Source organism: Phycodurus eques, chromosome 19, assembly GCF_024500275.1.
Source record: "Phycodurus eques isolate BA_2022a chromosome 19, UOR_Pequ_1.1, whole genome shotgun sequence".
In the NCBI taxonomy this organism is placed as follows: Eukaryota; Metazoa; Chordata; class Actinopteri; order Syngnathiformes; family Syngnathidae; genus Phycodurus; species Phycodurus eques.
The window spans coordinates 3492753-3518361 of record NC_084543.1 but is presented as its reverse complement, the minus strand read 5'-3'; the positions used below and the strand labels follow the sequence as shown (position 1 = coordinate 3518361).

Below are 25609 nucleotides of genomic sequence, written 5' to 3'. Positions count from 1 at the left end.
CTCGCTTGCGCTAGTTGGGCCAGCACGAGTGACTCTGACGGCCTTGGTCGAATTAGATGGACATGGCAACACCAAGGTTGCTGAAATATGATTGGACAAAAAACAAACAAAAAAACGGTAACATCCACACACAGGAAGCAGTGCAGCTCAGTGAAACGCGACGAAATGAAGAAATTCGACTGTTGGGAATAAATGAAGACAATTTCATGGTTAGAAAAAAAAAAAAACTTGCTGTACTTCAGTGAGACCTTCCAAATATTTTGCATGAATATTAAGCAGACCCGTCATGTGGCGTCTCCCGCTTAGCGAGGATTTAAGATTTAGCCGTCTCAGAGTCGCGCGGGAGCAGAGCCGGGGAGGTGTCCTATTAATTCCAACACGGAGCTGACGCACCGCATCTCATGCGCAGATTATTTAGTGTCGCCATCATCGCCGTCGACGTGCACAAATCTTTCGGGTCAGACGGCAACTCCCATTCGACGACGGTAAAAGACGCCACTCGCTGCCGAGCAGGGGTCAACGACACTACTAAAGCACTTCAGTCTAATCCTCAGAGCTGAGCCGTTCTGTCAAACTAAACACACCGAAACGTTGCCTCTCCGCAGCCCCTCGGCTGCCCCTTCGACTCCGTATGCTGCACTTCCTCCCAGATGAATCGCAGACATGAGGCGTTAAGCTGATCTGAGGCCAGACTCTGACAGAGCCTGAGGCGTCGCCTCCCGGTCGCCGTCACTCTTGTGCAAACTACAACACGGCTGCAATGGAACGAAACAAGCCGAAAGAAAAATAGGGCTGTTGTATGGGTAGTTGATGACTTAATACTGCAGTTATTTACATTCTGTTGGAATTGGCACTCACGCCCTGAAGGAATGGAATATAGTTTCTTAATGAGCAAATTATGCTTAATGGCACAATAGACCTTTTCATAAGTTTGTAAAATAATGGAAGCCCTTCTGAATGGTAGAAAGTGAATGACTATGTACATGTTTCAGTTTCCTTGAAAACAAATCCAAATGAATCCATCAGAACCTGTGGATGATGAAGATGAATCGAGTGGATGTCGTGAATAGTTGTACAGAAAAGGCTGCGTGGTCGTCTAATATAACGGTTGGCGTAACGACACGCCGCCTCGCCCGCGAGCTAACGTCACCACATTATATCTTAGCATCCAAAGAGCACATCTATGCCATTAATACGAGGGACAGATCAAGCAATTAATTAATCCGTCCCTCAATGATCATGTTAAGTATGTTTGAATTTCCACCACGCCATTTTTCAATCAATTTACCTGTAACATAAGGTAACATCGTAACTTCACGCATCTATAGAGGTAGAGAAGACGACGAAACTCATCATTCAGGCCCTTTAGCCTGTTTTGTCAATTGCTCCGCCTCGGTCAAATGACTGAACGGTTCGTTTACAAATTGCACCGTCAGAGAATGCTTGACATCATGGTGGAAATGTCTGTTGGTGTTGCGGGATGGAGGCGGAAATGCCGGAATAAGAAGTGGAGAGAAAAGAGTCCTAACTATGTACCCAGTGATATTATGGCAATATCTGATGTACAGTATACCCGAACCCATTCACAAATCAAACTCAACTCGTTGTATATTTTTACGGAAAACAACTTGCTGAAAAAACTACATATTTGTGGCAAAAAAAATGCACATAGGTGAATTTGTGAATAGTCGACCACAAAGACTGTGCTGGGAATTTCTGAATTCCATTGGGATGCCTCCAGCTAAATTACCACAAAAGTACTTTGCAATCACTATCGCACTATTAACACCAATGCTGAACTTTTAGTCCTGTTGCCATTGTTATGGATTGCATCATTTTGCATAAGAATGCCCACAGAGCGTCTCCTCTCCAATGCAGGATGCAGAATCGCTTGATGTTCTATTTGCAAGAGAGCCATTTATCGCGTAGAGATTCGGCGGCCACGACGAGATGCGCCCGAGTCAGCGCTCCTGCAGCCAAAGGGATGCCTCGGACGACTAATAAAGCTCCGGGAATGCCTGATCAGATTTATTTAAGCGCGAGCGAGAGGAGGGGGAGCCCGATGGAACGAGTGAGAGAGAGAGAGAGAGAGAGAGAGAGAGAGAGAGAGAGAGAGAGAGAGAGAGAGAGAGAGACGCTGCATGGGGAGCGGTGGCGGCGCGTGGGTGGCCACAGCGCCCGGGTAGTGTTGCCCCCCCCCCCCCCCAAACCTGTGAAACTTTGGAGCTCACTAAAGTATGTTAAAGTCTGTTTGGGTCTATTACGCCACAATTTTTTTCCCGCTGATATTTGACCAGCAATATTTTTGGACTGTGCCATTCTTTGAGTTTTAAAAAGATGTTTAAAGTCAGCCCGACTCAATTGGTGTAGGCGTCCATCATTAGCACTTTTGTCTCATTTACGTCTCTTTTAAAAGCGTTATGGTTTCAAATGACATTCAACATAGTGGCATGCATTTCGACGTCTCATCTCAACTGTCACGGTGCTGTCAGATATTTTTCTGTTTACATGTTGCTCCACTGGTTGTGTTCAAATATCTGTTGTTTCACGGCGACACTGATGCAATTCTTGAGCATTCGATGATATATATTACAAATAATATGCTGCACATACAAACACCACCACTGCAAACCACAGACCACAAATGATATCTTTTTGATACGTGCAGCTCTTCAAAGAAACGAAACAGCACACCAGCGCAGGGAAAACAAACAAACAAACCAACAAAAAAAAATCATCAGATCATTGGAGGACAAGAGAAGAACAACCTTCATTGTCAACAGAACAGAGCCAACAGGAGGCCTGGGGGAGAGGCGACAAATCCCGCTTCACTCATCACATGCTACTGTAAACACAACATGTAGCTACTCTCGTCTAGTTTGCCCACGCATGCACGCGCGCGCACGCACACACTCGCTGCTCCCATCAAAATAGGCCAGCAAGTCTTGTGTGCTTCTTGTCTCCAAGAGGAGTGCTATTCAACATTAATGAATCACGCCGCCGCTGCTTTTCTGTGCTCGAGCACCGCGTCTGACCTCGGATGGTAATCACTGCGATGTAGAAAAACACTCATTGAAATTGTCACATCAAATGTTGTTGGTTTATTTATATATATATATATATATATTTTTCCTCTCCTTTCTCCAAGGTCTGCAAGCCACAATCCTGAAACAAACCACTCAAGTAAACCACCACAGAAACTTAATTCTCTATGGACACTCACCGGCCACAAAATTTGCTTTGCGTCAGTTATACTGTTTATACTTTTTGGGACATTTTTGTTTGGTGGTGTGAAGTGAGATTTTTCTATTTTTAACATTTATTCAACTTACTTTGTTTATATGTGCCCTACGATTGGCTGGCAACCAGTTCAGGGTGTAGCCCGCCTCCTGCCCGATGTTAGCCGGGATGGGCTCCAGCACTCCCGCGACCCTTGTGAGGAAAAGCGGCTCAGAAAATGGATGTTCAAAATGTGCACTGTACTTGCTTTTCTTTCAAAAATAAAGAAACTTCTAAGTGACCCCAAACTTTTCAACGCTAGCCTATTAAGTTTTTTAAAAACAATTTAAATAGTGTAAAATAAGAAAATTGTCAGTGGATGTCGCTTTAACTTAGCTCATATTAAATCCGTGGTTTTTATGCACTCCCTTTCATTTACTTCGAGACATTATTAATCAATAACCTGTTCTCCATAAAACCTGGGCAAATTTTTAACGATCAATAAATCGATGACTGGATTATCATGCCTGTCCCCAGTTGTGGTACAAATCTAATATCATCGCCCTGTTTGGTGGTGTTATCAGTGAATAGATGTAGGACGTGGATAAGGAGTGACCGCAGAGTGGGGGTGGGAGGCATTAGGAATGATCATAATTATAGTGTCAAGGTCACCCAGCCTCCTTTGCAGTTGGCGAGGGGGGAGTATCAGTCGGTGTGCCCTTGCCAGTATTGTGCTTTATCAATAATGGAACAAGTGGCTGTATGATCCGCAAGGACATTGAGGAAAACAAAAAGGACTCCTGTCTTGCACAGTTGTTGTTTATAAATCCATGTTTGCCCTGATTTGTAAATGACGCTCGCTGTCGACCGACCAACAGGCCCTCTATTTCCTGCCTCTCGATATAATCCTATTTACTGTACCGTGCGCAAAACAACCATCCGCTGGCTGTTCGAATATGAATCGAATGTAACTGGAGTGACCTGCAGTCATTGAAAGAAGCAGGCAAGACGACATCAGGGAGGACGACATTAGTGGCGACAACGAGAACCGCGCTCCCGTCCGTGCATGGCGACATCCATCGGCTGCTGCGATATCAAACAACACGGCTTCCAAACGGAAAGTCAGGACAAAATCACCCAGCACAGTAAGGTGATACACGCCAGGTCATCTGTCACATTTCCATTACAAGCCAGCAGCAGCAGTAGAAGGCCCATTTCCAAACTCGTCCCCCTTAACCTCTCAAAGGTTTGCCCAACACCTGATTAAGACGTGTTTCATATCCACATCTGTATATCCGTTTCATGGAATAAAACTGTGAGTTCAATCATGCCGTCTCTTGTTCAAACTTTTTGTTCGGTCACTCTAAAGCTCACAGAGTTGACCTTGGTGTTGACCGCAGAGCGCGACAAATCCCGCACTATTACTCGCACAAATTGATTTATAGCTGTCTCGATATCTCAGTGGAGAGGGATGATGTGATGTAGGCTGGAGAGGAACGGAGGCCGCAGAGGGATGGAAAAGAAAGATGACAATCCCTGCGGTTTGTCTGCGACGCGGAGATGTTGAACAGCAGCGAAAGAGACGACATTCCTTTCTCCTTATTTCCGAGTAGGCCCTTCATCCGGCGGCGGCACGGCAGAGCCGTGAAGGATTACCGCGTGGATACGGGAATGATCAAGGACGGGTACTGAGGTCTGCGCAGCTCCGTCGCAAAAATAATTACAAAAATGTTCCTGTTTCCGGCATGCGCACACCCAAGGACAAAATGTACAGTGCCAGAATTTATTTTTGGGAGGATGTAATTTGGGCTTTTCATGAGGAACACTTTGAAAGGAGGCCTGTGGTGGGGAGAAGGTTCTTGCGGCGTGTTCAGGCGCAGATTGAGTTGCGCTGAACATGCAGCATGTTTCTTTATGTAAATATGAGCGAAACAAAACACATGGAAAAAGAGAGATGAAAAAAAAAAAAAAGAAAAAAAAGAATGATTTTGAAACTTTTTCACGGTTTCGAGATTCCCTCATGACCCTTCAAAGACCAGCAGGTCCATGTTTCTGTGGGAACCTAAATAAATCAAACTGATAATAATTCATGAGTCTTAAAAGAGTGTGTGTGAGTGTGTTGTTTTCAACCGACCAGAGGAAGATTTGAGTGGTGCTAACTCAATTTTACACAGAACAGATAGAAGATGAGGGAAAGGAGAAAGAAATCATTTGGACATTTAGTCACGTAGACAGAAAAGCCAAAATATCAGATTTATGTATTACCCGACATGAATTAAGACTTCCACTTTGCAACAGTAATCAATTGATGCTGAGCGCGAGATTTTCAACGGCCTCAAATTGTTCCCTGCTGGAAATGAGAAGTGAGAGCGATTTGCGCAGCAGACTTGATGACTTGTGCAAATGCGCATTAGCGGGAGATGTGCATTGAGAAAAGCGATGCAGTGATCAGCGGCGACATAAAAAGTCCACAAATCTCCAAAGTGGAGGATGGAAGTTAACGAGGTTCCTCCCCTTCAGTGCAGCGCCGTGACCTCTGTGTGCGGGAACACGCCAGCGCGGCAACAAACATCTGCGCAAATCCAATTCGGGACCCGCTGGACCGTAAGTTTATGCAAAAAATTAGCTGGTCGGTCTTATTGCAGGTGAAACGCCGGAATGCAGTAGGAGACCTTTAACTTGATAAATGGCAGGGAGTCGGGAAAAGTACATTCTAAGCATTTTGGGAGGACTAAAAGACTCCAAACAAAAGGACAAAAGCAAACTAGGTCAGCGCCGATATACTGCTGACTGGCAAAAATACAAAAAGAAAGGACCAAACCCTCTCCGACTAAATACTGGACCACAGTTTGTCTTAAACTGACTTGTATTCACATACTCCTCAGCATCTTCGAAAAGTCAAACCCGAGCCTTCGAACCTTTCACCATCTTTCCTTAGAGGCCCTGTAAAGTGAAAATCAATGTCCTGGAAAGTTTACACACCACAGAGAAGAGAAGTTTGAACAACCATGCCAAATTTGACAGATTTTTAAAAAGCCCGGCAATTACAGTAGATAAAATGAGGCTTCAAAATCGTGAAAAATCAACAAATCCCAGAGGATGTGTCCACAGAAAGCGCTAAAAAAACCCACACACCACTAAACCGTCAACCAAATACCTAGGCTGTGAGACATTTTATAGGGATTTTAGAGTAACGTACTGGCAACACTGTCAATGTTTCTTTTCATTATGGTGCTGATGAGTTACACAAGGTAAAACGGAGCTCTTCTGGCTTGCAGAAGAAGTAGGCCAGGTAACGCTTATCTGAGCTTCACTTCGCACACAGCTGAACTGACCAGGATGTCACTCGATCACACACAACCCACAATCAGGGTTTCATGAAAAAGAAGTGCAACATACAGGCGATGCGAGAGTTAAATAACAGAAAAGGCACTTCTACAAGCCGGAAAAATGAATGCTACTTGGTCTAGAATCTTTCTAAAGCCCACATATAACTGACTACGTTTGAGCCGTGAAACTATATCTGCTTGAAGCCTCTGGTGGATGGAATAAATCCCACCACGTTGCCGCGAGACTTTCCCGTGCCGCAACAGTGAGGCACTCTAAAGAGGCCATACCAGCACGAAGCCTCTGACCACATGCTGGCTGTTACCTCGAACATTTTAGATTGTTTTAACCTTGCTCTTCCACCTTTCTCTGTGATATGCACGCACTCATGGCCAACAACGAGGCACTCTAAAACAGCCACGCCAGCGGAATATCTGAATGGAAAATTCATTTTTGTGGTGCAAGCATAGCTAGCTAGCTAACTGTCTGCCACAATTGCACTGGATAACCGCTAATGCGAAGGAAGGCACTTAAGTTCTTATATAGTGGGGATGGGTGGGTGGGACTCATGCCCGAGCCAAAGTGCGTCAGTGGGTGCCATTTAGCCACGACCCCCCAAAAATCTGCAAAACTGAAATGGTGAGAAATAATTTAACGTTTTTGTTCCACAATTGAGTACTATATAGTACTCAGTCTTAGCACATTTTCAGCAATTAGCGTCAAATATTTATCATGTATTTGGAAACAAATCTTTTAATCTCTTCTTACAGGGTGTTTAAGGTCCTATCGCCCAGCCCTATGCAGACACGACATTTACAAGTCAAGTCCTTTTGGAGAACCAGTGGTTTGCGCAATAAAAACACATTTAAAAAGGGATACTCACCCGCCAGCACTCCCGCCATATAAAGCAGACTTATTCGTAAGACGCCGTGGACCATCTCCAACGGGACTCCGATCATCAGCTGTAGTAAAGCATTGAAGCCCAGCTGCTCCAAGCTAAGAGGAATGCACGAGGGCAACAGCATGAGCTTACTTACAACAGCGGAAAAACTCGACGTGGAGTTTGGACCTTACGTACCCGACGTGCATGAACATGTAGCTGAAGAAGCGCCACACTTGAGCACGGTGGCCCGGGTGGTAAACCAGCGGGCTCTTCATGAAGTCCGGCTGGTAGGTCTGCAGCACCCACTTGTTGAGCATGATGCCGTAGCACATGAACACGATAATCTGCAATCAAATGCACAAACAATAACAATAATAGATTTTCTTTTTTTAGTTACAAGCAGTCACTTGATCGATTTTTCTGCTTTGTGTGGTGTTGCCATTGTCAAGTCACGTGACCGACCTTGTCTTTTGTTGTCTCTGTGTAGATGAAGTCTTCAAAGTACGTGGTGGGGCGCATTGCTTACACAATTAAAAGTGTGTCTGATTGAGTTCCATCAATTTACAAATGACTCATTGTCTGTGCAAACTGTTATTGCATTGTCATCACAGACCATTCAGCATCATTTGGCAGTATTATTAGAGCACCGGGGCTTTCTTTGCTCACAGCGATGATGATTACGAGAGCAAAAAGCTGTATTTCTGCAGTGTTTGCATATAGTGGCGTCCGCATGAACATAACAGGTCAATTAAAGGCTCTGTAGTAGCCCGGGTGCTTGATGACCTGGTTTAAATCAGTCTGGGGGAGACGAAAAAAAAAGAAAATATGAGTGAGGCTTTCAACTCCTGACTCTGAAATGGGTTCAAAGCACTGCATATGCAGCCAGTGGAAAATCACACAGTCAAAGCCAGAAAATCTCTTCAGTGGGTCTGAATCGCCTTACTGAGCGAACTGAACACTCGCCATTTCTAGTGGAGGGAAGTACACTTTAGTAGATTTTTTTTTCAGGGATCGGTACTTTGAGCATTTAGAAAACAGATATCTGTACTTTCTACCAGTGGCGGTCCTAGTTTGAAAGCTGCCGTGTGACGGCACGTATCGCACATGCCAGAAAGTGCCACCGCTTTCTACTCCTAACTTAATCAAAATGAGATCGTTACTTTTTTCAACCTACACGGATGATGACGCAAAGTAAAAAAAAAACGATGGAAATAGAGGGAGCTAAATTCAGCTGGAGTTGATATTTTGATTGATGGAAACCTTGAGGTCTTATTAGGTGGAATAAATCAGGGACATCAGCGACACATGGAGGAACGTGAATCAGGGAACATTAATGATGGCCTTATTTAAGACAATAGTTTGATGTTTTTCCGCCTCTGACCCTTTCAGGGTTCTGAGTGCAAGTAAAGCGGCCTTTCTTCTCACCTGGACGATGGTGATGACGGCGATGAAGAGAGGCGGAGGGCACAGGCGGTTCTGGTGAAAGTACCAGCGCCGGTCAGTCTCACAGGGCAGGATCTCATAGGCCACGTAGCGGACAAAGCGCTTGTAGAGGCCCAGGCCCGTCTCGTCCAGCAGGATCTCCCTCTGCAGCGTGCGCCGACCGTTGGCGATGGCCCGTCGGAAACTGCTGGAGCGCTTGCTGCTCATCTGGGATTTAAAAATAAAACTGTTACAATAATGGGAAAAAAACTTATCAAATATACTGTATATATCTTTAACCCAAATCAACTTAATTTTATTTATACAGCAATGTAAAAAAACAACAAAGCTGAAACAAAGTGCATTGTACATGAATCAAAATCTAAAAATTTAAAAACAATACAACAGTAACAACATGGTTAAAAACAATAAACACAGATAAGACATTACAACAAGGGAGAGTGGAAGCATGAGAGTCTCATGCTGTGTGTCACATAACTCTAACTATCAACAAGAAACAAGAAAATCGCAAGCTTTCTTGAGGTGAAACCCAGGGGCAGCAAATATTAAGAGAAGAGCAGCGGCCCTGAGATTGAACCCTGTGGAACCCCATAAAACAGCGGAGCAGAGTGGTCTTAAGCAGGGCTTTTGAGTTGAAAAGTGTGCTATTATTCTAAATATTTTTTTAAATTACCAATAGCATAACGGTTTCAATCATTATTCCCACTGTTATTACAGTTTGCATCATTATTTTTTCAAGTGTGTATATGTCATCTCCCACCCAGATTTTTTGGGGTTCTTTAGACCATTTTCTTTTCACCAAATAGGGGCTTTTTGTGTGCATTTGCATTTAAACATGGCCCACATCGAAGAGTTATTGTCATGTTCCTGTTCAACGCTGTGTTTTGTATTTCTGTTGCCGTGGGGATCGCTGGAGGGTGGATTCTTCTGTCACGCACCTGCTGACAAATTCAATCAGGTAGAGTTATAGTCTCAGTGGTGGCGGAGAAGAGTCGTCAGATTATTCTTTTGCTTTTTTGTCATCGCTGTAGTCCGATTGCTCGTTTTCCGACTCGTGACTATTGCTTGTACTTCGTTGAGTTGCGTACACCCCAGTTCGTATGTACTTCTGTTTTATTTCCATCTTTATCTTCTAGTACTCCTCTCCATCATTACTCCCACCGCCAGCGCGATTTTTTTTCACAATGAGTGTCCGATTTTTGGAAAAAAGAGAAACATTTTTAGAAAGAAACTTGTCAAACTATTTATGAATAATTGTAAAAAAAAAAAAAATGTTAAAGGTATAAAAAAAAAAAAAATTTCAAAATTAAATTGAATGTTACAATATCACACTATTTGTTTTTTTTTTAAATATTACAATAATACTAATAACGTTTTGCTTGGTCACCAATAACACTGAGCTAAGATTTAGACCTTTCCCCCTTTAAATATGTTTATTTATTGATTTTAACATGTTTCATACGGAAAAGGTGAAGTCACAATATGAACCCAGAAAAAAAAAAGAGAAAATCCCACCAGAGAAAAGATGTTGGAAAAAATAAATCCATCACTTTCACCTGAAAGTCCGAACCATTTTAGCTAAAACAATAGTGCTCCCTGGAGGGAAAAACTGCCAACGGAGCAATTATTTCCAAATCAAACTTTGTGTGCCATGATAAGATCTGACACAAAGCAACTGTGAGGGAACAAGCAAGCCGCCGCCGACGTTCAGCGCGACAATGCGCGAAAGTCTTTTCATCACACGCAGTGAAGAATATGTTCAACCTTGTGCTGAATGACGCCAGTAGGAAGTTAAAGCGAGTCCAACTTTTGTGATCCATAATTGGGTGTGTGTAGGCACAATATCTGGATCAATACACTCTACATCCATAAAATGCTAATGAGCTAAACCCATTGAGAGCAAAGATTTTACAGGGAGGAACAAATAATGAAGACGTATGGAAAAGACTTGCACAAAAACAAAGCAGCTGACGACCGGCATAGAAGCAAATGTTATTTTATAAAAAAAAAAAAAAAAAATTAAAAAAAAAAAGTTGAGCGAACTCAAAATGTCAAGGCAGCAAACTTTGGTAAAATTTCAAGTTGGGCAACTCAACTAAATGTTTTAAGTTTTGCTTTTCTGAAAGTTGGCTTTCCCGCATTTCACAACAAAGAATAAGAGGTTACAGAACTGTTTTGTCCCTTGTATTGAAACCCAACTCAAATATACAAGTAACAACTACTCAATAAATTGGGGGGTGGGATCAAAACAACTTGCTTGCAACCACAACAAGTAGCTTTTTTTAAACAGTGTATAATACATAAAGGCCCTACTCATAAAAACACACACGATATATTGGTGGCACGGACATGTAACTGCGATATTACAGCGTGTGCTTACAGCCTCTCCACTTTTCTACTATCTTCTTAATTTTCTTTCTTGCCTGCCACAGGGACTACAGATGGAAATCTTAACTGCAAAGCTATAATCTGATACAGAGCCTCTCTACTCTTGAGTTGAACATTTTCTGTACACGGTCCCTGTGATAAATAAATCGAAAAATAAATCATCTTTGAAAAGGGGCGGATCTTGGAATTTCCCTTTGGAACTGATGCAGAGGCTTGGAGCACAAAGATAGTAACAGCCTTAAGGGACAGGTGAATGAGCTAAATGGCGAGCAGAAGGTGTGTGTGTGTGTGTGTGTGTGTGTGTGTCAAACAGTTGGGAGCCTTTCTCCCTCCCTCACGGTAGCTGCATGTTGTCTATTGCACATGCTGCTCTTCTCAGCTGTAGTCGATTGTCCTTGATGGATTAATTAGCCACAGCACACGGTCAATACCTCCCGGCTCAATACTAATTATTAATAACCGTAACAGCAAAATATGTTTTAAAAGGCCTCCCATTTCCTCCGCAGAAACAAACAAAACAAAAAAGCAAAAAAAAAAAAAAAAACAGCTGCCAGTCGCCCCAATTCTGCTCACATTTGGTGCATTTTGTTTTTCCCCCCCAGATGAGCCCACTTCCTCGCAGGCACATATTACAAAGCTACTTTTATTGGGGGGGAGGGGCTAAGTCACCCCAAAAGTTGAAACCTAGCGAAGCCACTGCCTTGCACACTCACATGGAAAGTTGATTCCAGTTTGACCCAGATACTCACGCTCTTTCTTGCCCAAATCCTTTTAAAATGAGACCCCGCCACCCACCCACCCACCCCAACCCGTGGTCTGCAGCCGCCTTTCATGGTTTAATCATTACGGAGCACAAAAGTGCATTATTTTCAGCTGGTAGCCAAGTGATGATTGCTATCAAAAACGGCAGAGAATGAAGTTCGAGGTGGCATCCGACATTCCCCAAAAATGACAAAAATATATCAGAGGATGAAGCGATGCTTCTTTCGAGTGCTTCATTCTGCTTAAATGCTTCTGGGAATCCGACAAAAGCATTTTTCGGTTGAAAGCACAACATGTGCGCGCTTATTATTTAAGTGGTTCTCTGATTGGACCTCCTGAAGGGAGAAAATATGTATTTGCAACGTTTGGAAACAAATGTTACATAATGAGACACCAAAGCCTGGCTATGAATGTGTGTGTTGGCGCATGACCACTATTCCTTTCTTTTTTTATTTTATTTTGAATTACAAATACGACAACATGCTTTCATACGTGTGTGTGGTCTGTGCTTCCTAGAAGCAGCACATATTTATATGAAAAGTACACAAAATGAGGCACATTAGCCAAATCTAATCACGCTTTTTAAAAAGATTATAAAGCTCAGTTTTGATTTACACTATAAGAGATGTTAATGTGCATTATGTGGTGCCATTGAGGGCGGCATTGATTGAGTGGGGGGGGGGCAAATGGGGTGTCGCACAGGGTACCATTCAAGCTAGGACCACCACTGAGCAGAACACATTGCTGTATAATGTTTTAAAAATGGAAAAAAAATTATAATACAATATATCGTCACACGCAATGACACATCGGACACATCACACGGACACACGCGCGCGACTTTAAACGACGTACAAAGCCCTAGTCGAAACGACCCATCAATAAAGACAGCGGCTCTAATAAAAGAACATCATTTGTCACAAATTAGGGAGTGGTACTTGCTCAAGTGTCGGAAAAGTGACTGATGGAGGCAGAGAAGAGCGACGAGGCATGACTACAGGAAGGGAGGGAGGCAGAAGGCCACATACACAGACTGTGTCGGTTGTCTGCTGATTACCTGCTTGAAAATGTCACACGGTATTTGCGACCTCGCACATCGCCTGCAATGTCAAGCCATAGTCGCAGCAGCATTTCAATATGCTGCTCAATAAGATACAGTGGGCATATCAGGGCGAGTGAGTTTCCCATGGCGATGGCATTAAACACATTCAACACAATGTGATTTTACAACAAGAAAATGCTCAATGTAAAATGTCTACATGACAGCATTATAGCTCTACCACTTCAAAGTACACTTTCCCCATTGAAATCAATTAAAATGCCATTAATCTGTTCCAGACCTAAAAAACAAAAAAACAAACAAAACAAAAAACACTGTTTTTGGTTAGGCGTTATTTAATAAAAGAAAATAGCAGTGAATTGTATAAAAACATTATACATAAGAATGCAAACAAATGGACAGGTTTTATAAAGTGTAATTTTCGTATGTACTTGCTAATCAACCTCTTACTACCCTCATTATCATGTTAAAACTAGTATCTAATAACATGACAAAAAAAAAAAAAAAAAGACCATAGATGCTGATTAATAAATGTATTCATGTAAACAGACTGCTACACCATGTTGTGCTAGCTAAGCTTGGCTTGTTTTGACCAACCAATCAGATAACAGAAAAATGCTGACATCATCAAGGGGCACCACTCTGCCCCTGTGAGGATGAATTTGAAATCCGATTGGTTGTTGCTAATATCGTTCAAGCTACATTTGCCAGCTCTACTGATTCTGAAGGCACCAGGCAGATTACATTGACATGGCAACAAGACTGAACCCTGATTGGACAAAAAAAAAAAGCAAAAAAAAATCTCGCATCCACACTCACCAGCTCGATGAGCTCCTGGTAACACACTTGGCCGTCCTCATTGCTCTGGACCAGCGCTAACAGCATGTCCAGTTTGGACGGGTCCAGCTGCAGCTCATGGTGCTCCACCAGGCTGGTGAAGTTCTCCACTGCGATGAAACCGGTGTTGTCTGGATCCAGCTGGACAAAAAAAAACAAAAAAAACACACAGACATGAGTATACACATTTTACAGAGCAACTGAAGAATCAGTCACCTTGAAAGGTTTATCATTGAGAATAACAATAGGAAACGACACCCCTCGATTGGAGTGGAAAAATAAAACGTGGCAATTGAGGTACTGTCACGCCCTCGCAGGCGGGCAAGGCGACGCACTTTCGTTGAACGGGACAAACAGTCAAACACAATGACACAAAAAGAGAGCACTCGCAAGGAGCTGCTGTAGCCCACAACTCACGCCCAGAAACTCACACTGAAAATGTAACTTTTGGATTTTGAGTATTTGCCGATGCAGATTCCTGATCCAAATATATTTTGCGTGGACGTTCCGTTTGACCTTGCGGTCACATTTGCAGCTTGCAGTCAGTCTGTCAGTCTCGCGGCTTTGTATAATCACCGCTCAGTCACTCACCGAGACCCGCCACGCCGTGGGTTATTACTCCCGATGCCTGTGTGCCCTCCGAGTAATTGATTTAAGTGGGCAAGTGTCATAAATGTGGCCGTGAGTGTGCTTGTCTAAAACAGCGTCCCGCTTAAAAAAAATAAATAAATAAGTAAAAATGTTCTGTTAAGTAAAGGGTTTTTCTGCAGGCTTCTCTTCTACATCCTTCTTTATAATATTTGATTACAAAAGTAATCTATTGTTATTGTTAAACCCTTACATACGGTTCAGATCAAATTTGAGCCATTATGATATTTGATAGAGCTACAAATATCCTCAATGTATTTTTTCCCCACACTGATATCTGACGACGTTCCCTAACGTGACCCAATATAGACAAAAATGAAGTATTCTGAAATAGTTTGTGAACACTGAGGCCGTTTCCGGGTCACATTTGACTTACTAAAAATGGATTTTAGATTTAACAGTTAAATCAAACTTTCTGGAACTGTCTTTGTAGCCACCACATTTGCACCGCAGACGCATGCCCCTTTTTGGTCTTTGAGGGGTCATGGCAAAATCTCAAAACAGAGACAGTGTATCAAAATCATCGTGGCGATTCTTTTTTTCATGTCTTAGATAATATAGCACATCACAAGTCTTGAACGGAGCATTAATTTGTAACCCTTTCGTAATGTCTCCGAACGTTGCGAAAATAAGGCCCGAGGACAACCCGGCGCGCTTCGTGGGAAGCGTCTCATTTTGCAACCACCGCATAGAAGTAACAGCGTCTCATTAAGGCTTCCCGTAGTAAAGCAGCAGCGTCTCGTCGGCCTGAGGAGGAGCAGGCTTTCAGACGTTGCATCAGTGTGAAGTCAGTGGAGGTTGCGCCGCTTTTCACCGCGTCACCCGTGCAGACTGAAACACACTTTGACCGAAGCCTTTCTGCGTTCGGACACCGCTATCAAGTTCATTTGTTTCTCTCTGATGCAGAAAACTCAGCATTTTTAAATCAGCAGTATAAAATAGTATAATAATATTTTGCGTTTGCAAATTTGCTGATTTTTTTTCAGGGAACCTATACTTCGTTATTTCTGAAAAACCCACCTATACGCTCTTTATGTTCTCAGGCCAAAGCCACGTCTTAAGATATAAGCTTTGATGCCTTGTTTTGGCATCTTGGTGCCACGCAACTATGTTGAGGTGAGGGGAGGAGCTTCATTTAGCCAGGCCATTGTCACGGACAACCATTTGCCATTCATTTCAATGGGGAAAGAGGATTTGAGATGTGAGGGTTTTGAGTTGCGAATGTGGCCGCTGAACAAATCAAACTTGTATCTCAAGGCACAACTGTACATCTAGTTCTAGTATTCCAACGTCATATCTAATAACACAAATAAGCGAGAGAGACAAGAAATAAGCATCGACTTTTTTCAAGCGTTGCAGTAAAACTAGCCGTAAAACACGAGCGGTGTTGCCTGGTAACCAAATTAAGGGATTTTTCTGTTAAAATATGCAGTCTTTATCATCTATTCCTATTTTCCACAAAGTGTGGCAGCAAGTAAAGGACTCGTCGAAAGGGGGTGTTTTCATGCAGCTGGTTCCGGTTAATAAATTGATTTGTATTCATAACATTAAACACACAATTAAAGCAACTCAGAAGCAGACAATAAACAGATGCTGGACACACACAGACACACACAGAGTTCTCTCCAGGGCATTGATATAGTTACTCCCAACGTCGCGTGCCCATGTTTCTGAGAAGATTGTCTGCACAAGGACGACGACATCCCTGCGCCACTATCTCCCTCTCAACACTCCACAGTGTTTGGCTATAATCGGAAAAGCAAGCCCGACATACACAAGGCATTAAAAAAACATAAAATACAAAACAACAAACCGAGGAATGAAAAATGAGCCAAGAAGATAATCCCTTCAAGTGTGGATTCTATGCACGTTTGTTCGAACATGGTTCCCTCCGGGCAACTTTGTCAGTCCTGGTGATGTTTCAGGCACCCACGAGCCACAAGAAGAATGACACCCCCCCAGCCCCCCTGCAAAAAAAAAAAAAAAAAAGACAAAATACCAACAAGAGAAATGCCCAGATTCTAACCCCAGAATGACGATTAAAATAATCAACTAATTTGATAGATATGAACAACCAAGTTTCAGCTACTTATCAACACCATGTTTTTCTGTATTGGACAGCATATGATGAAAAAGTTGCACACATCTACTTACACTTGTACTTTTAACCTTGGCATATGCATTTGCATTGTTCAACTTTGTGTTTTACAATGAAATTCTATATTTTGGTATTAAATATTTTATCATCTGTATACACTGTTATTAAAAAAAAATTGGAGGGGGGGGTGGTCACATGAAAAATTCCTTTTTTTAAAAACTGTTTTTTTTTTAACCACATTGACATCTAGTGTATTTCTGATTTGCTTACTATTGAACAGCCGTGTATATATACGTATACATGATGACTGTACTCCTTATCTGAACATTTGCGTTCTTCATCTTCCCCCCCCCTACTTTACTTTTACTTCTTTATTGTTATCAAGTCTTTTCCAGAAATTACATTCTTCTAGCTCCCCAATTGCTAAAATAGCATTTATTTATTTATTTCTAAACCTTGCCATGGTGAAAAAAAAGAAGAAGAAAAACAAAACAATGAAACAAATGTTCCAAATAGTGTGATAAATACTTAATGTGTGCTCCTGGCCACTGTTGTTCCAAAGCTTGCAGGATGTGTCAACAAAAAGGCTGTTTGCTCGCAACTTAAAGGGTGCTAAAATGTCAGCATATTTCTGCAGCTCCCAAGTGTACAAACACACACACACACACACACACACACACACACACACACACACAGGAGGAGGAGGACGAGAGGAAGGACAGCCAGGGAGTCTGAGAGGAGGCAGACATGAAAAGAGACACTGAGAACCCTCGCCGCTGTCCGTTTGTCTGGCAGCGAGCCCATTCCCCGACCGTGACGCACTCCAATGCTCGGCCCGCAACGTAATGCGGCTGCCGGCAGGCTCGGGCCGACTAAAAGGTAGCGCGGGGAAGGCACGTGATGACTGTCAGCCTCCATATGTCAGCGCGTGGCATACATGCCGACCACATTGAAGCCCAGCAAGCGCAAAAGTCAGATAAAGAAATTCCCCCATTCATCATTTTTTTTTTTTTTTTTTTATGCTGAAAACGCACATTCACATTTTTTTGTGCTTTCTGCAAAGCCTGAAGATGACACAAGATAGCGCCAAAGCCCGGTTGAAACAGGAAAGTAGTACATTTCGTCCAAGGAAGTAAAGTAGTACTGTACACCTTGACTTGTGAATGCCCCCAACTCGTGACTTTTTCATCATTTGATTTATGCCTTGTGTCGCAAAGTGTCAAATTGAGCAAAGTAAAACAAAAGAAAAAACTAAAATAGAGCAATGAAGGTACTAGGATGGCCTCACGTGTGGGAAAGGAGAGCCACGGTCACCAATCACTGAACGGGACAAACAGTCAAATACAATACAAACACTCGCAAGGAGCAGACGCTCACACTGAAAAACCTCCTGACCACACACACACGAGGCCACACCCTTTAAAAGCACAACTCCAATACAATTTCTACAGTATGTACAGCAATTACACTTAATTAAACCAGTTTATTTCTGCTTCCGGTGCATTCTAAAATTAATCCATTCTAGACCCCATAAAACACCAACAAACCTTTTTTTTAATAAGAACAAATATTACCCTATGGTCTTGTACCTTATACAAACACAGTAGTAATATGTTATAACATAAAATGTTTAGAATTAAATAGCTCTTCATAATTCATTCAAACACAAAAGTGATGGTCCCAACTGCTCAGTAAGCTGCAGTAATATTAGTCAATTTTTGACATATCCGTAAAGGGTGATACCGTAACACCGTAACATTGATGCTACACGGTCGCACGTCTATAGCGTGTTGCATTGTGTGCTAGCACTACGCTTTAATTTTAAGGGTAATGTAAACTGAGTTTGAAATGACATCAGGAATCATAATTTAGGGCCTATCTATGGTTGAAACACTTAATATAGGCAATTACTGACATTTGTTTTGCTATTGGCAGCAGGGCTCGCTCCCTATTATTACCATTTGCCGTTCCCCTCATGGTGGTGCTGGTGTGACCTTGCACAGGAAGAACAGCGCACACACAGGGTACCGCCTACCGAGGACAGACGGGGGCGGAGGATCGGTCCTCGCAGCCAATTAGGACCGTCAATTAGTAAGCTGAGCTACACGGAGACAAATTAACAAGCAGGCCTGGCAGGTGACGCATGTGAGACGAGATGGCGGGTGGCGGCATACTCAGGGAGATAACCAACAGTGGCGATGGCAACACTTTGACAAGCTGCACAAGTTGCCATGGTTACCAGTCCCCCCCCCCCCCCCCCCCCCATCTTGAAATATTGGCGTTTGAGAAGCAAATGAAAGACACAAAGGAGGGGAGGGAACATGATACAAAGAATACATCCATCCATCCATTTTCTTTACCGCTTTATCCTCACTCGGGTGGCGGGCTGCTGGATAAATATTAAATATTAAATATAATATTTTAAATATTAAATATAATATTTTGAATCCATTTTTTCAATGTAAAAAAAAAAAAAAAAAAAATTATTATTGAATTATTTACCTGTTTTACATGTCAACTTTTTACAAAAAAAATATTTTCAAACCTCATCTACAAAGGACCTGGCCCATCCGTCCACTTTACAAATCAAATTCAGCCCTTGAGCACAAAACTTTGCCCACCCGTGGACTATGCACAGTCACTCTCTTGTAGGAGGAGATAAACAAAATGGAATTGATATGACAAGAAGAATGCTGACCGCAGCGGAATGATCTCACTGTTAACCAACCTCCTGAGACGGGACAGCTTTTTTTTTTTACCTTCAGCCGAGGGGGCACACCGGTGACTTACCAGGCTCGTTTCATGGGACGTCAGCAACCGCAAAAGCACAAATCAGTCACAATCACTGAACTGAAATGCAATCAGCCCCTAACATATACAGCAGCAGCAGCATGTTTCAAGCTGCTCCACTTGTCTCGTGTACAACACAAAACACATTACACTTCAGGAAAGAGTTGTGGGCATAGTTTAATGGTCAACTGCACGCTATACTGGTAGTAATGGGTCGAGTGAATATGAATAAGGAAACGGTAATGCTGCCGAATGGCCACGGCGTGAAATGTTTATATAGCGGGGGAGGGAACCCGTGGCAGAAAGTATACGCCCCCGACCCCCCGTGATGTCACAGGGCTAGTTTTCAGTCCCGCCCTAAAAATCCATCCGTTTTTGAACGAGACAGCCAAACGCACAAACACGAAATAAAAACACTCTCAAGGAGCTGCTGTGGGCCACAACTCACGTCAAGACGCTCCCACGCAAACTAACTGACTCCAGCTCTAGACTAGGCCACACCGATCAGAGCACATCCAATACAAATAACTACGGTGGGGACGGTAATTACACTATATAAAACCAGTTTATTTCTTCACATTCTCTTTGACTACGTTTTTATACAATACTGTGCCATTTTAAAATAATAATTACAAAAAACGTACGGCAACAAAAAGACAACTTTTGGCTGCGGATGCATCATGAGCTGCAGTGCTGTAAAGTGTCAGTGAGCAAGACTGCAGCCAGACAAAGGAGACGAAATCCAAAGACCCTGAACAAGCAACCCACATTAACCCTGCTCGCGTCTCCTGTCGAGCTTGTAAAAAGTCGCCGTCTGGTGCAAGCAGCCGGCCGACGAACAAGCATGTGGCAAAACGGCACGTTTCACTGAATGAAAAAGAATTGCCGCAAATGTTAGCGTTGTTCTGTTCACGCGAGAGAGGAGGAAACACATTTGAATGAGTGGAAATGCACGATGCCACGCGGCTCACCAGAAGGCACGACGGTCACGCCATTTAATACAGCCAATCTGCATCAGGTAAGGGCCTGATAGTCAAAAGAAAACTTTGCCACCTTGCTTCTTTCATTCCTTTCAGCACACCTGTTTTTTTTTTCATGCACACGTCCATCCTTCACTTCAACCTGTTTTCTCACCTGACCTCTTTCCTTCCACCCTCTACATACCTTTCTGCCTTCCTCTCCTTCCTTCCCTCTTTATTTTGCATCCTTGCTTCCTCTGCTTAAAATGACGATTTTCCTTTATTTTTCCTTTCCTTAATTGTTTCCCTTTTTATCGCCCTTCCTTACCTCATTTTCCTTGAATCCTTTCCCCCCCCCCCCCACTTCTTCATCTTCCTTCCTTCCCTTGTGATTAAAGTCATTACAATCTTTCATCAAAATGTAGACCTCATTCTCAAAATTAATAACAGAAACAACCGTCCTTTAATCGAGCCAATAGAGCTCCATTCAAAACATGAAGTTGATTTTCTAAAAGGAGCACTCCTAAATATTGGCAACTTCCATAATAATTTTTATTACTAATCTAAGAGCTATAAACTGAATTGAGAAATTATGATTTAACTTGGATTATGACATTTATGAACTTTCAAAGTCCATAGACTGCGTTGCCACTGATACATACAAGAATGATTTTTTTTTTTTTTTTTTTTAGTCCCACAGTAGGTAAAAGGGCAAATATGGAGCCAGGGATTGTTAAAATAATATAATATCACATATTCGAGTCATAAAGGCAAAGACAGCGCTAAAAATATTTTTCATGCTCCCCTATCTCATTAAATCAGTGCAAAGCAGGCGACATTTCACGGCGAATACAGCGAACCCCCGTTTATTGCGGGGATACAGTCCAGAGGTGAACACACTTGTAACTCAAAGCACTCGTATCTCAAGTCATCATTCCCCAAATGAAAGAAATGGAAATGCACTTAATCCATTTCAGCCCTCCGTAACATCATATATATATATATATATATATATATACACACACACATACGAAAAGGATGGTCAAAACTCATTAGTGAGCCACAGTAAACAGCCATTTTTCGCAGAGGATAAAGAATATATGCCTGTGATTAATGTTGTCTGTCTACGTGTCGCGTCACCATTTCTATTCAAATATCCGTTGCGTAAAGGATTATAACACGGTAACATCGATGCTAGTTTTGTTACCTCGTCTATATCGTTTTAGATTATATGTTAGGATTAAGCTAACAGACTTTTGTCAGACATTGATTCCTTAAATACATAACAGGGAGTGGAAATAAGCAGTTTGAGACTTTTTTGGAAACAATTCTTAACTATCTGCCAAACTACTATTACTACTATTACAAACTTTTTTGTGGGTAGGTGTCAAATACTCAAGAGTTTCGCTATTTGACAGTGCCATTTACAGACAGAAAGCACATTTGCGGGACAACACATATACATTTAAAGGCGGCCCAACAGCAATAACTCAGCCACTCTCCGTAAGAACATCACTATATCTGCCACTCTCGTCAACGCAAAGTGATGGTTGTGAGCTCCTCGCCCCTTCTTCTCCTCTATCAAAAGGGAGACCCGAGGAATTTTCTTTGATGCGAACAATCTAACTCCATTTCCTGGTGCTTAAACGCCGCGCAAACAGCCAGTGGCGGCGTTCAAATGCAGCTCAATGCAAATTAGCGTCAGAGAATGATGAAAGGGGACAGCGTGTAAGAGCCTCATTCTTTCTGCCTGACATAAATGTGTCCAAATAGCATTCACAGGGCTCACGCCAGACGTATAAATAACCTTAATAAAATAACCACATGACGCATGGAGGTGATATCCACCCGACACACACACACGCGATACTTTCAGAAGCTGGCTGGGCACCTTCTCAGCTGTGCTGCAATGGAGACGATCAGAAGGTGTGACATACGCGGTGATCAGACTGTATGCGTTTGTCAGCGGCGGCCGGGAAAAGCCTGAGCTCAGCATTGCGTTGCAACCTCCTGCAGACAAAGACTAATAAAGTCACTCATGTTGCCACTGTTTGCTTCTAACTCTCTGTCTCCCTCTTTCTCTCTCACCCTCTTTCTATCGCTCTCTCTCGCTCCCTGCAGCATTTTCACAGGGTTCAATGTGGCAAGGCTGCAATGAATTTAATTTATTTATTTTATTACACCTGCAGTTTCACCTCCCCCCCTTAGAAAAACACCCAATACGCCATACAGATTTTGAGAAATTCAAGTCATTAAAACCCAGGTTCGCAAACCTTACAGGGGAGAATTGTTTTTTCTGCCGATGAGCCCGCCATAATTTTAACGGCAATTAACATATAGACTGGTGCCTTGAGATATGTGTTTAATGCACTCAAAATAGCACTCTTTTAAAGTGTACTTTATAAAAATATAAAAAAAATAATGACATGATCCACACAGAGAGAATGATTTTTTTTTTTTTTTTTTTTTTAAACAAAGCCGGAGATGTGGCAAGCTAAGACAGGGAGGGGTAATTGCTTTAGTGTGTTTCTTTTCTTGACGACCAGCCCCCATATGCAGGCATGCACCGTTTTAAATGATACAACAATTTATTGCAAATTATTTTGCAGTAATATATTTACAATAGTTAATTAATTAATAGTTGCAATAATATATTTACAATAGTTACAATATTTTATTTTTTTATTTTGTGACCCTAGTTTGAAAAACACTCCCATAAAAATTGGACTGATAGAGTGACAAAGTATTTTTATTGTTTAGCATATTTTACTGAGTGTGTTGCATAGGACGACACAAAAGATGCAATTAAAGCATCCGACCCCGAATCACAGCAAGGGGCCCGATTCAATTTCTGCGGGGGGGTGGGCGGGGTTAATAAGCACGAACCATAAGGTAGCGCTCATGAATTGTGATGAGGGATGTGCTACCAATACCCTTTTTTGACCCAGTTGATAAATAAAAAGCACCCAGGGTCAAAAATCAGTAGTCAGATAGGGAATCAAACGGGGTTTAAAATGTGATTCTTGAATTAAACCCCACCGCATGGCGTCCCAAAGGCAGAAAAAGTTGGCCGTCAGCCCTTTTTGATTGATTTGGTCCCAACTCGAGCATAATTGCACTGCAGAATGTTCAAGTGTGGCCTTGGCGCGGTACAGTGTAAGGATGCAATGACACATGCCACAGAAACACACCAATCAATAGGACAGTGATCTCTAGCCTGAGGAGCTTCATTGAAAAGCCACTCACTGATGAGTGGGCATCTGGATGTATTGAATAGAAACTCGCTTTTTGGCCAAATTATTGCCAGCATTACAGTGTATTACACCTGTAGGAAGTAGTGGCAGGTCGTGCATTTGGTAGCTAAACTCTTCATATTATCAAAATCACGTCGCAGTTATAGAAATCTTGATACTTTACAAAAACGCAACTGTGCCGTGCATATCTGGAGCAGTTCAAAAGCAAAATGTATCTAATAACATGACATTTAGCTTGTACGTTCTAGTCCATCCTCAAGGTGCTTGATGGAGTTGACCTGGAGTTCTTACACACTGAACTCATCCAATCATGATGATAGATGCAAAAAAGTCCTTCCTCAAAAGGTTCTCACAAACCTGGAATTTGTCCGAAATGTCTCAAATTGCCAGTAGAAACAAAGTGTGACCAAAGAGCATATGGAGTTTTCAGAAACAAAGTGTGACCAAAGAGCATATGGAGTTTTCATCACTGACTTCTCAGCAGTCATTTGCCATTCATTTGCTTCTCCAGTAAATGACTCACAAGCGTGACCACGAGCATCCTCTTACTCAGCCCGGACGGGCTTCCTCTGCTTGCTACAAACACACGTTCAGAAAAACACAAACAAATCTGTTGTGTGCATAATCACACACAAGCAGACAGACTGACACGTCTCCCTGAGGTTCTTGATCCTGTTGATAAGGGTATCGGCGATGGGTCAATCAACTTTGACCCGCAGGACCCTGCGGCAGTAAATCGATTTCTCCATTTTGGACGGAATGGCTGCACAATTCCACCTCTCAATCAAGCGAGACTAATTGGGAAATGGCAGTTAAATACAGAGCAGCTCACAAACACCAACCAGTTGCAGGTTTTCGACAAATTGGGGAACAACATAGCTAAATTCCAAACTGCAATTTCGTTGAACAGCGAAACAGCGGTAGCCCCCTGCAATGTCCCCCCCCCCCCTCCGTCCAAGGAGAAGTCACCCAACCAATAAAGACAACTATTCCGGTGTAAGACTACAACACTGTCCACTTACATTAAAAATAACAATTCCATGCATCAACAGTTCTGACATGCTCATCATTGTCACCAACATCCCCACGCCACTTCCCTGCATCCATTTCTCTTGCAGTCATGTTCGACTCCCACCAAGCCCCCCGTCGGCTACGCTCTGACCTCACAACGTCGGGACCCACATGGCTCCATGATGCGGCGTGCAGTCTCACGCTCATTCAATCAGCTCTCAATTCTAATATCCCCCGTCGTGATCGATGCACGTCGTGTGTCGCCCTCCCTGGATAGACGAGCGAGCGAGGTGTCAGCCTCTGGCAGCCCGTAACCATAGAAACCACCGCCGCCGCCGCCGCTCGCTTACCTGCTCTTGTATGAGCTGAAAAAAGGAGCTTCTATCCATATACTGGCCAGGGTGGTGAGAGGAGCCGCCAAGGACAAGGGCATAAGGAGGAAGGCGTGAAGAGAGTGGTGGCGGTGTTGCTGAGGACGGGGAAAGGATGGACGGAGATTTTGGTCGAGGTTGCAGACTGTGCTTAAATTGTAGTTCCCGCTTGGCAGCCCTGTTGGTTTTTCTTGCTCCAGCGTCTGTCTTTGGAGCGCATGCAAACGTGGCGCGGCTTCAGCAGGCACCCCGACGCAGCGCTCATTCACTCTCCTCCGCCTCCTCGCTCGCCTCTATCCCATCGCACTGACTGCTCCTGCCTCTCTCGTCCCCCTCCTCACACACACACACAGAATCATCACATGCATACTAATGAGCTCGGGGAGGGAGGTGGCCTCGCTCTTCCAATGGGAGATGGGAAAGCAGTGGCGACTTAGGCGTCTCGGGGAGGGAGAAGGGGATGGGCTCCACTGCGGCTTACTACCGACGGACGACACGCATACACACACATGCCTCCTGCGTGTACATACATACAAACCCACTAACGCGACACATTTCT

At 43.0% G+C, this 25609-nt stretch overlaps 1 protein-coding gene across 4 annotated transcripts in view; it reads right to left on the bottom strand.

Moving 5' to 3' along the window:
• The window catches only part of rhbdl1 (rhomboid, veinlet-like 1 (Drosophila)), a 37178-nt gene extending 11898 nt beyond the window's left edge, over positions 1-25280 (bottom strand). Inside the window, exons 1-6 of one of the 4 annotated variants that reach the window (XM_061705400.1) lie at positions 25030-25120; positions 24831-24948; positions 13902-14060; positions 8855-9079; positions 7625-7773; positions 7430-7542 (exon numbers count right to left, since the gene is read on the bottom strand). In XM_061705400.1, coding sequence (XP_061561384.1) covers positions 7430-7542; positions 7625-7773; positions 8855-9079; positions 13902-14060; positions 24831-24860 — 676 coding nt within the window. In that variant the 5' untranslated portion in view covers positions 24861-24948; positions 25030-25120. Of the gene's footprint in view, positions 1-7429; positions 7543-7624; positions 7774-8854; positions 9080-13901; positions 14061-16380; positions 16535-24830; positions 24949-25029 lie in introns of all 4 variants that reach the window. The other 3 variants (XM_061705401.1, XM_061705402.1, XM_061705399.1) reach the window with 3 other exon arrangements.
• Positions 25281-25609: the final 329 nt, after the last annotated feature.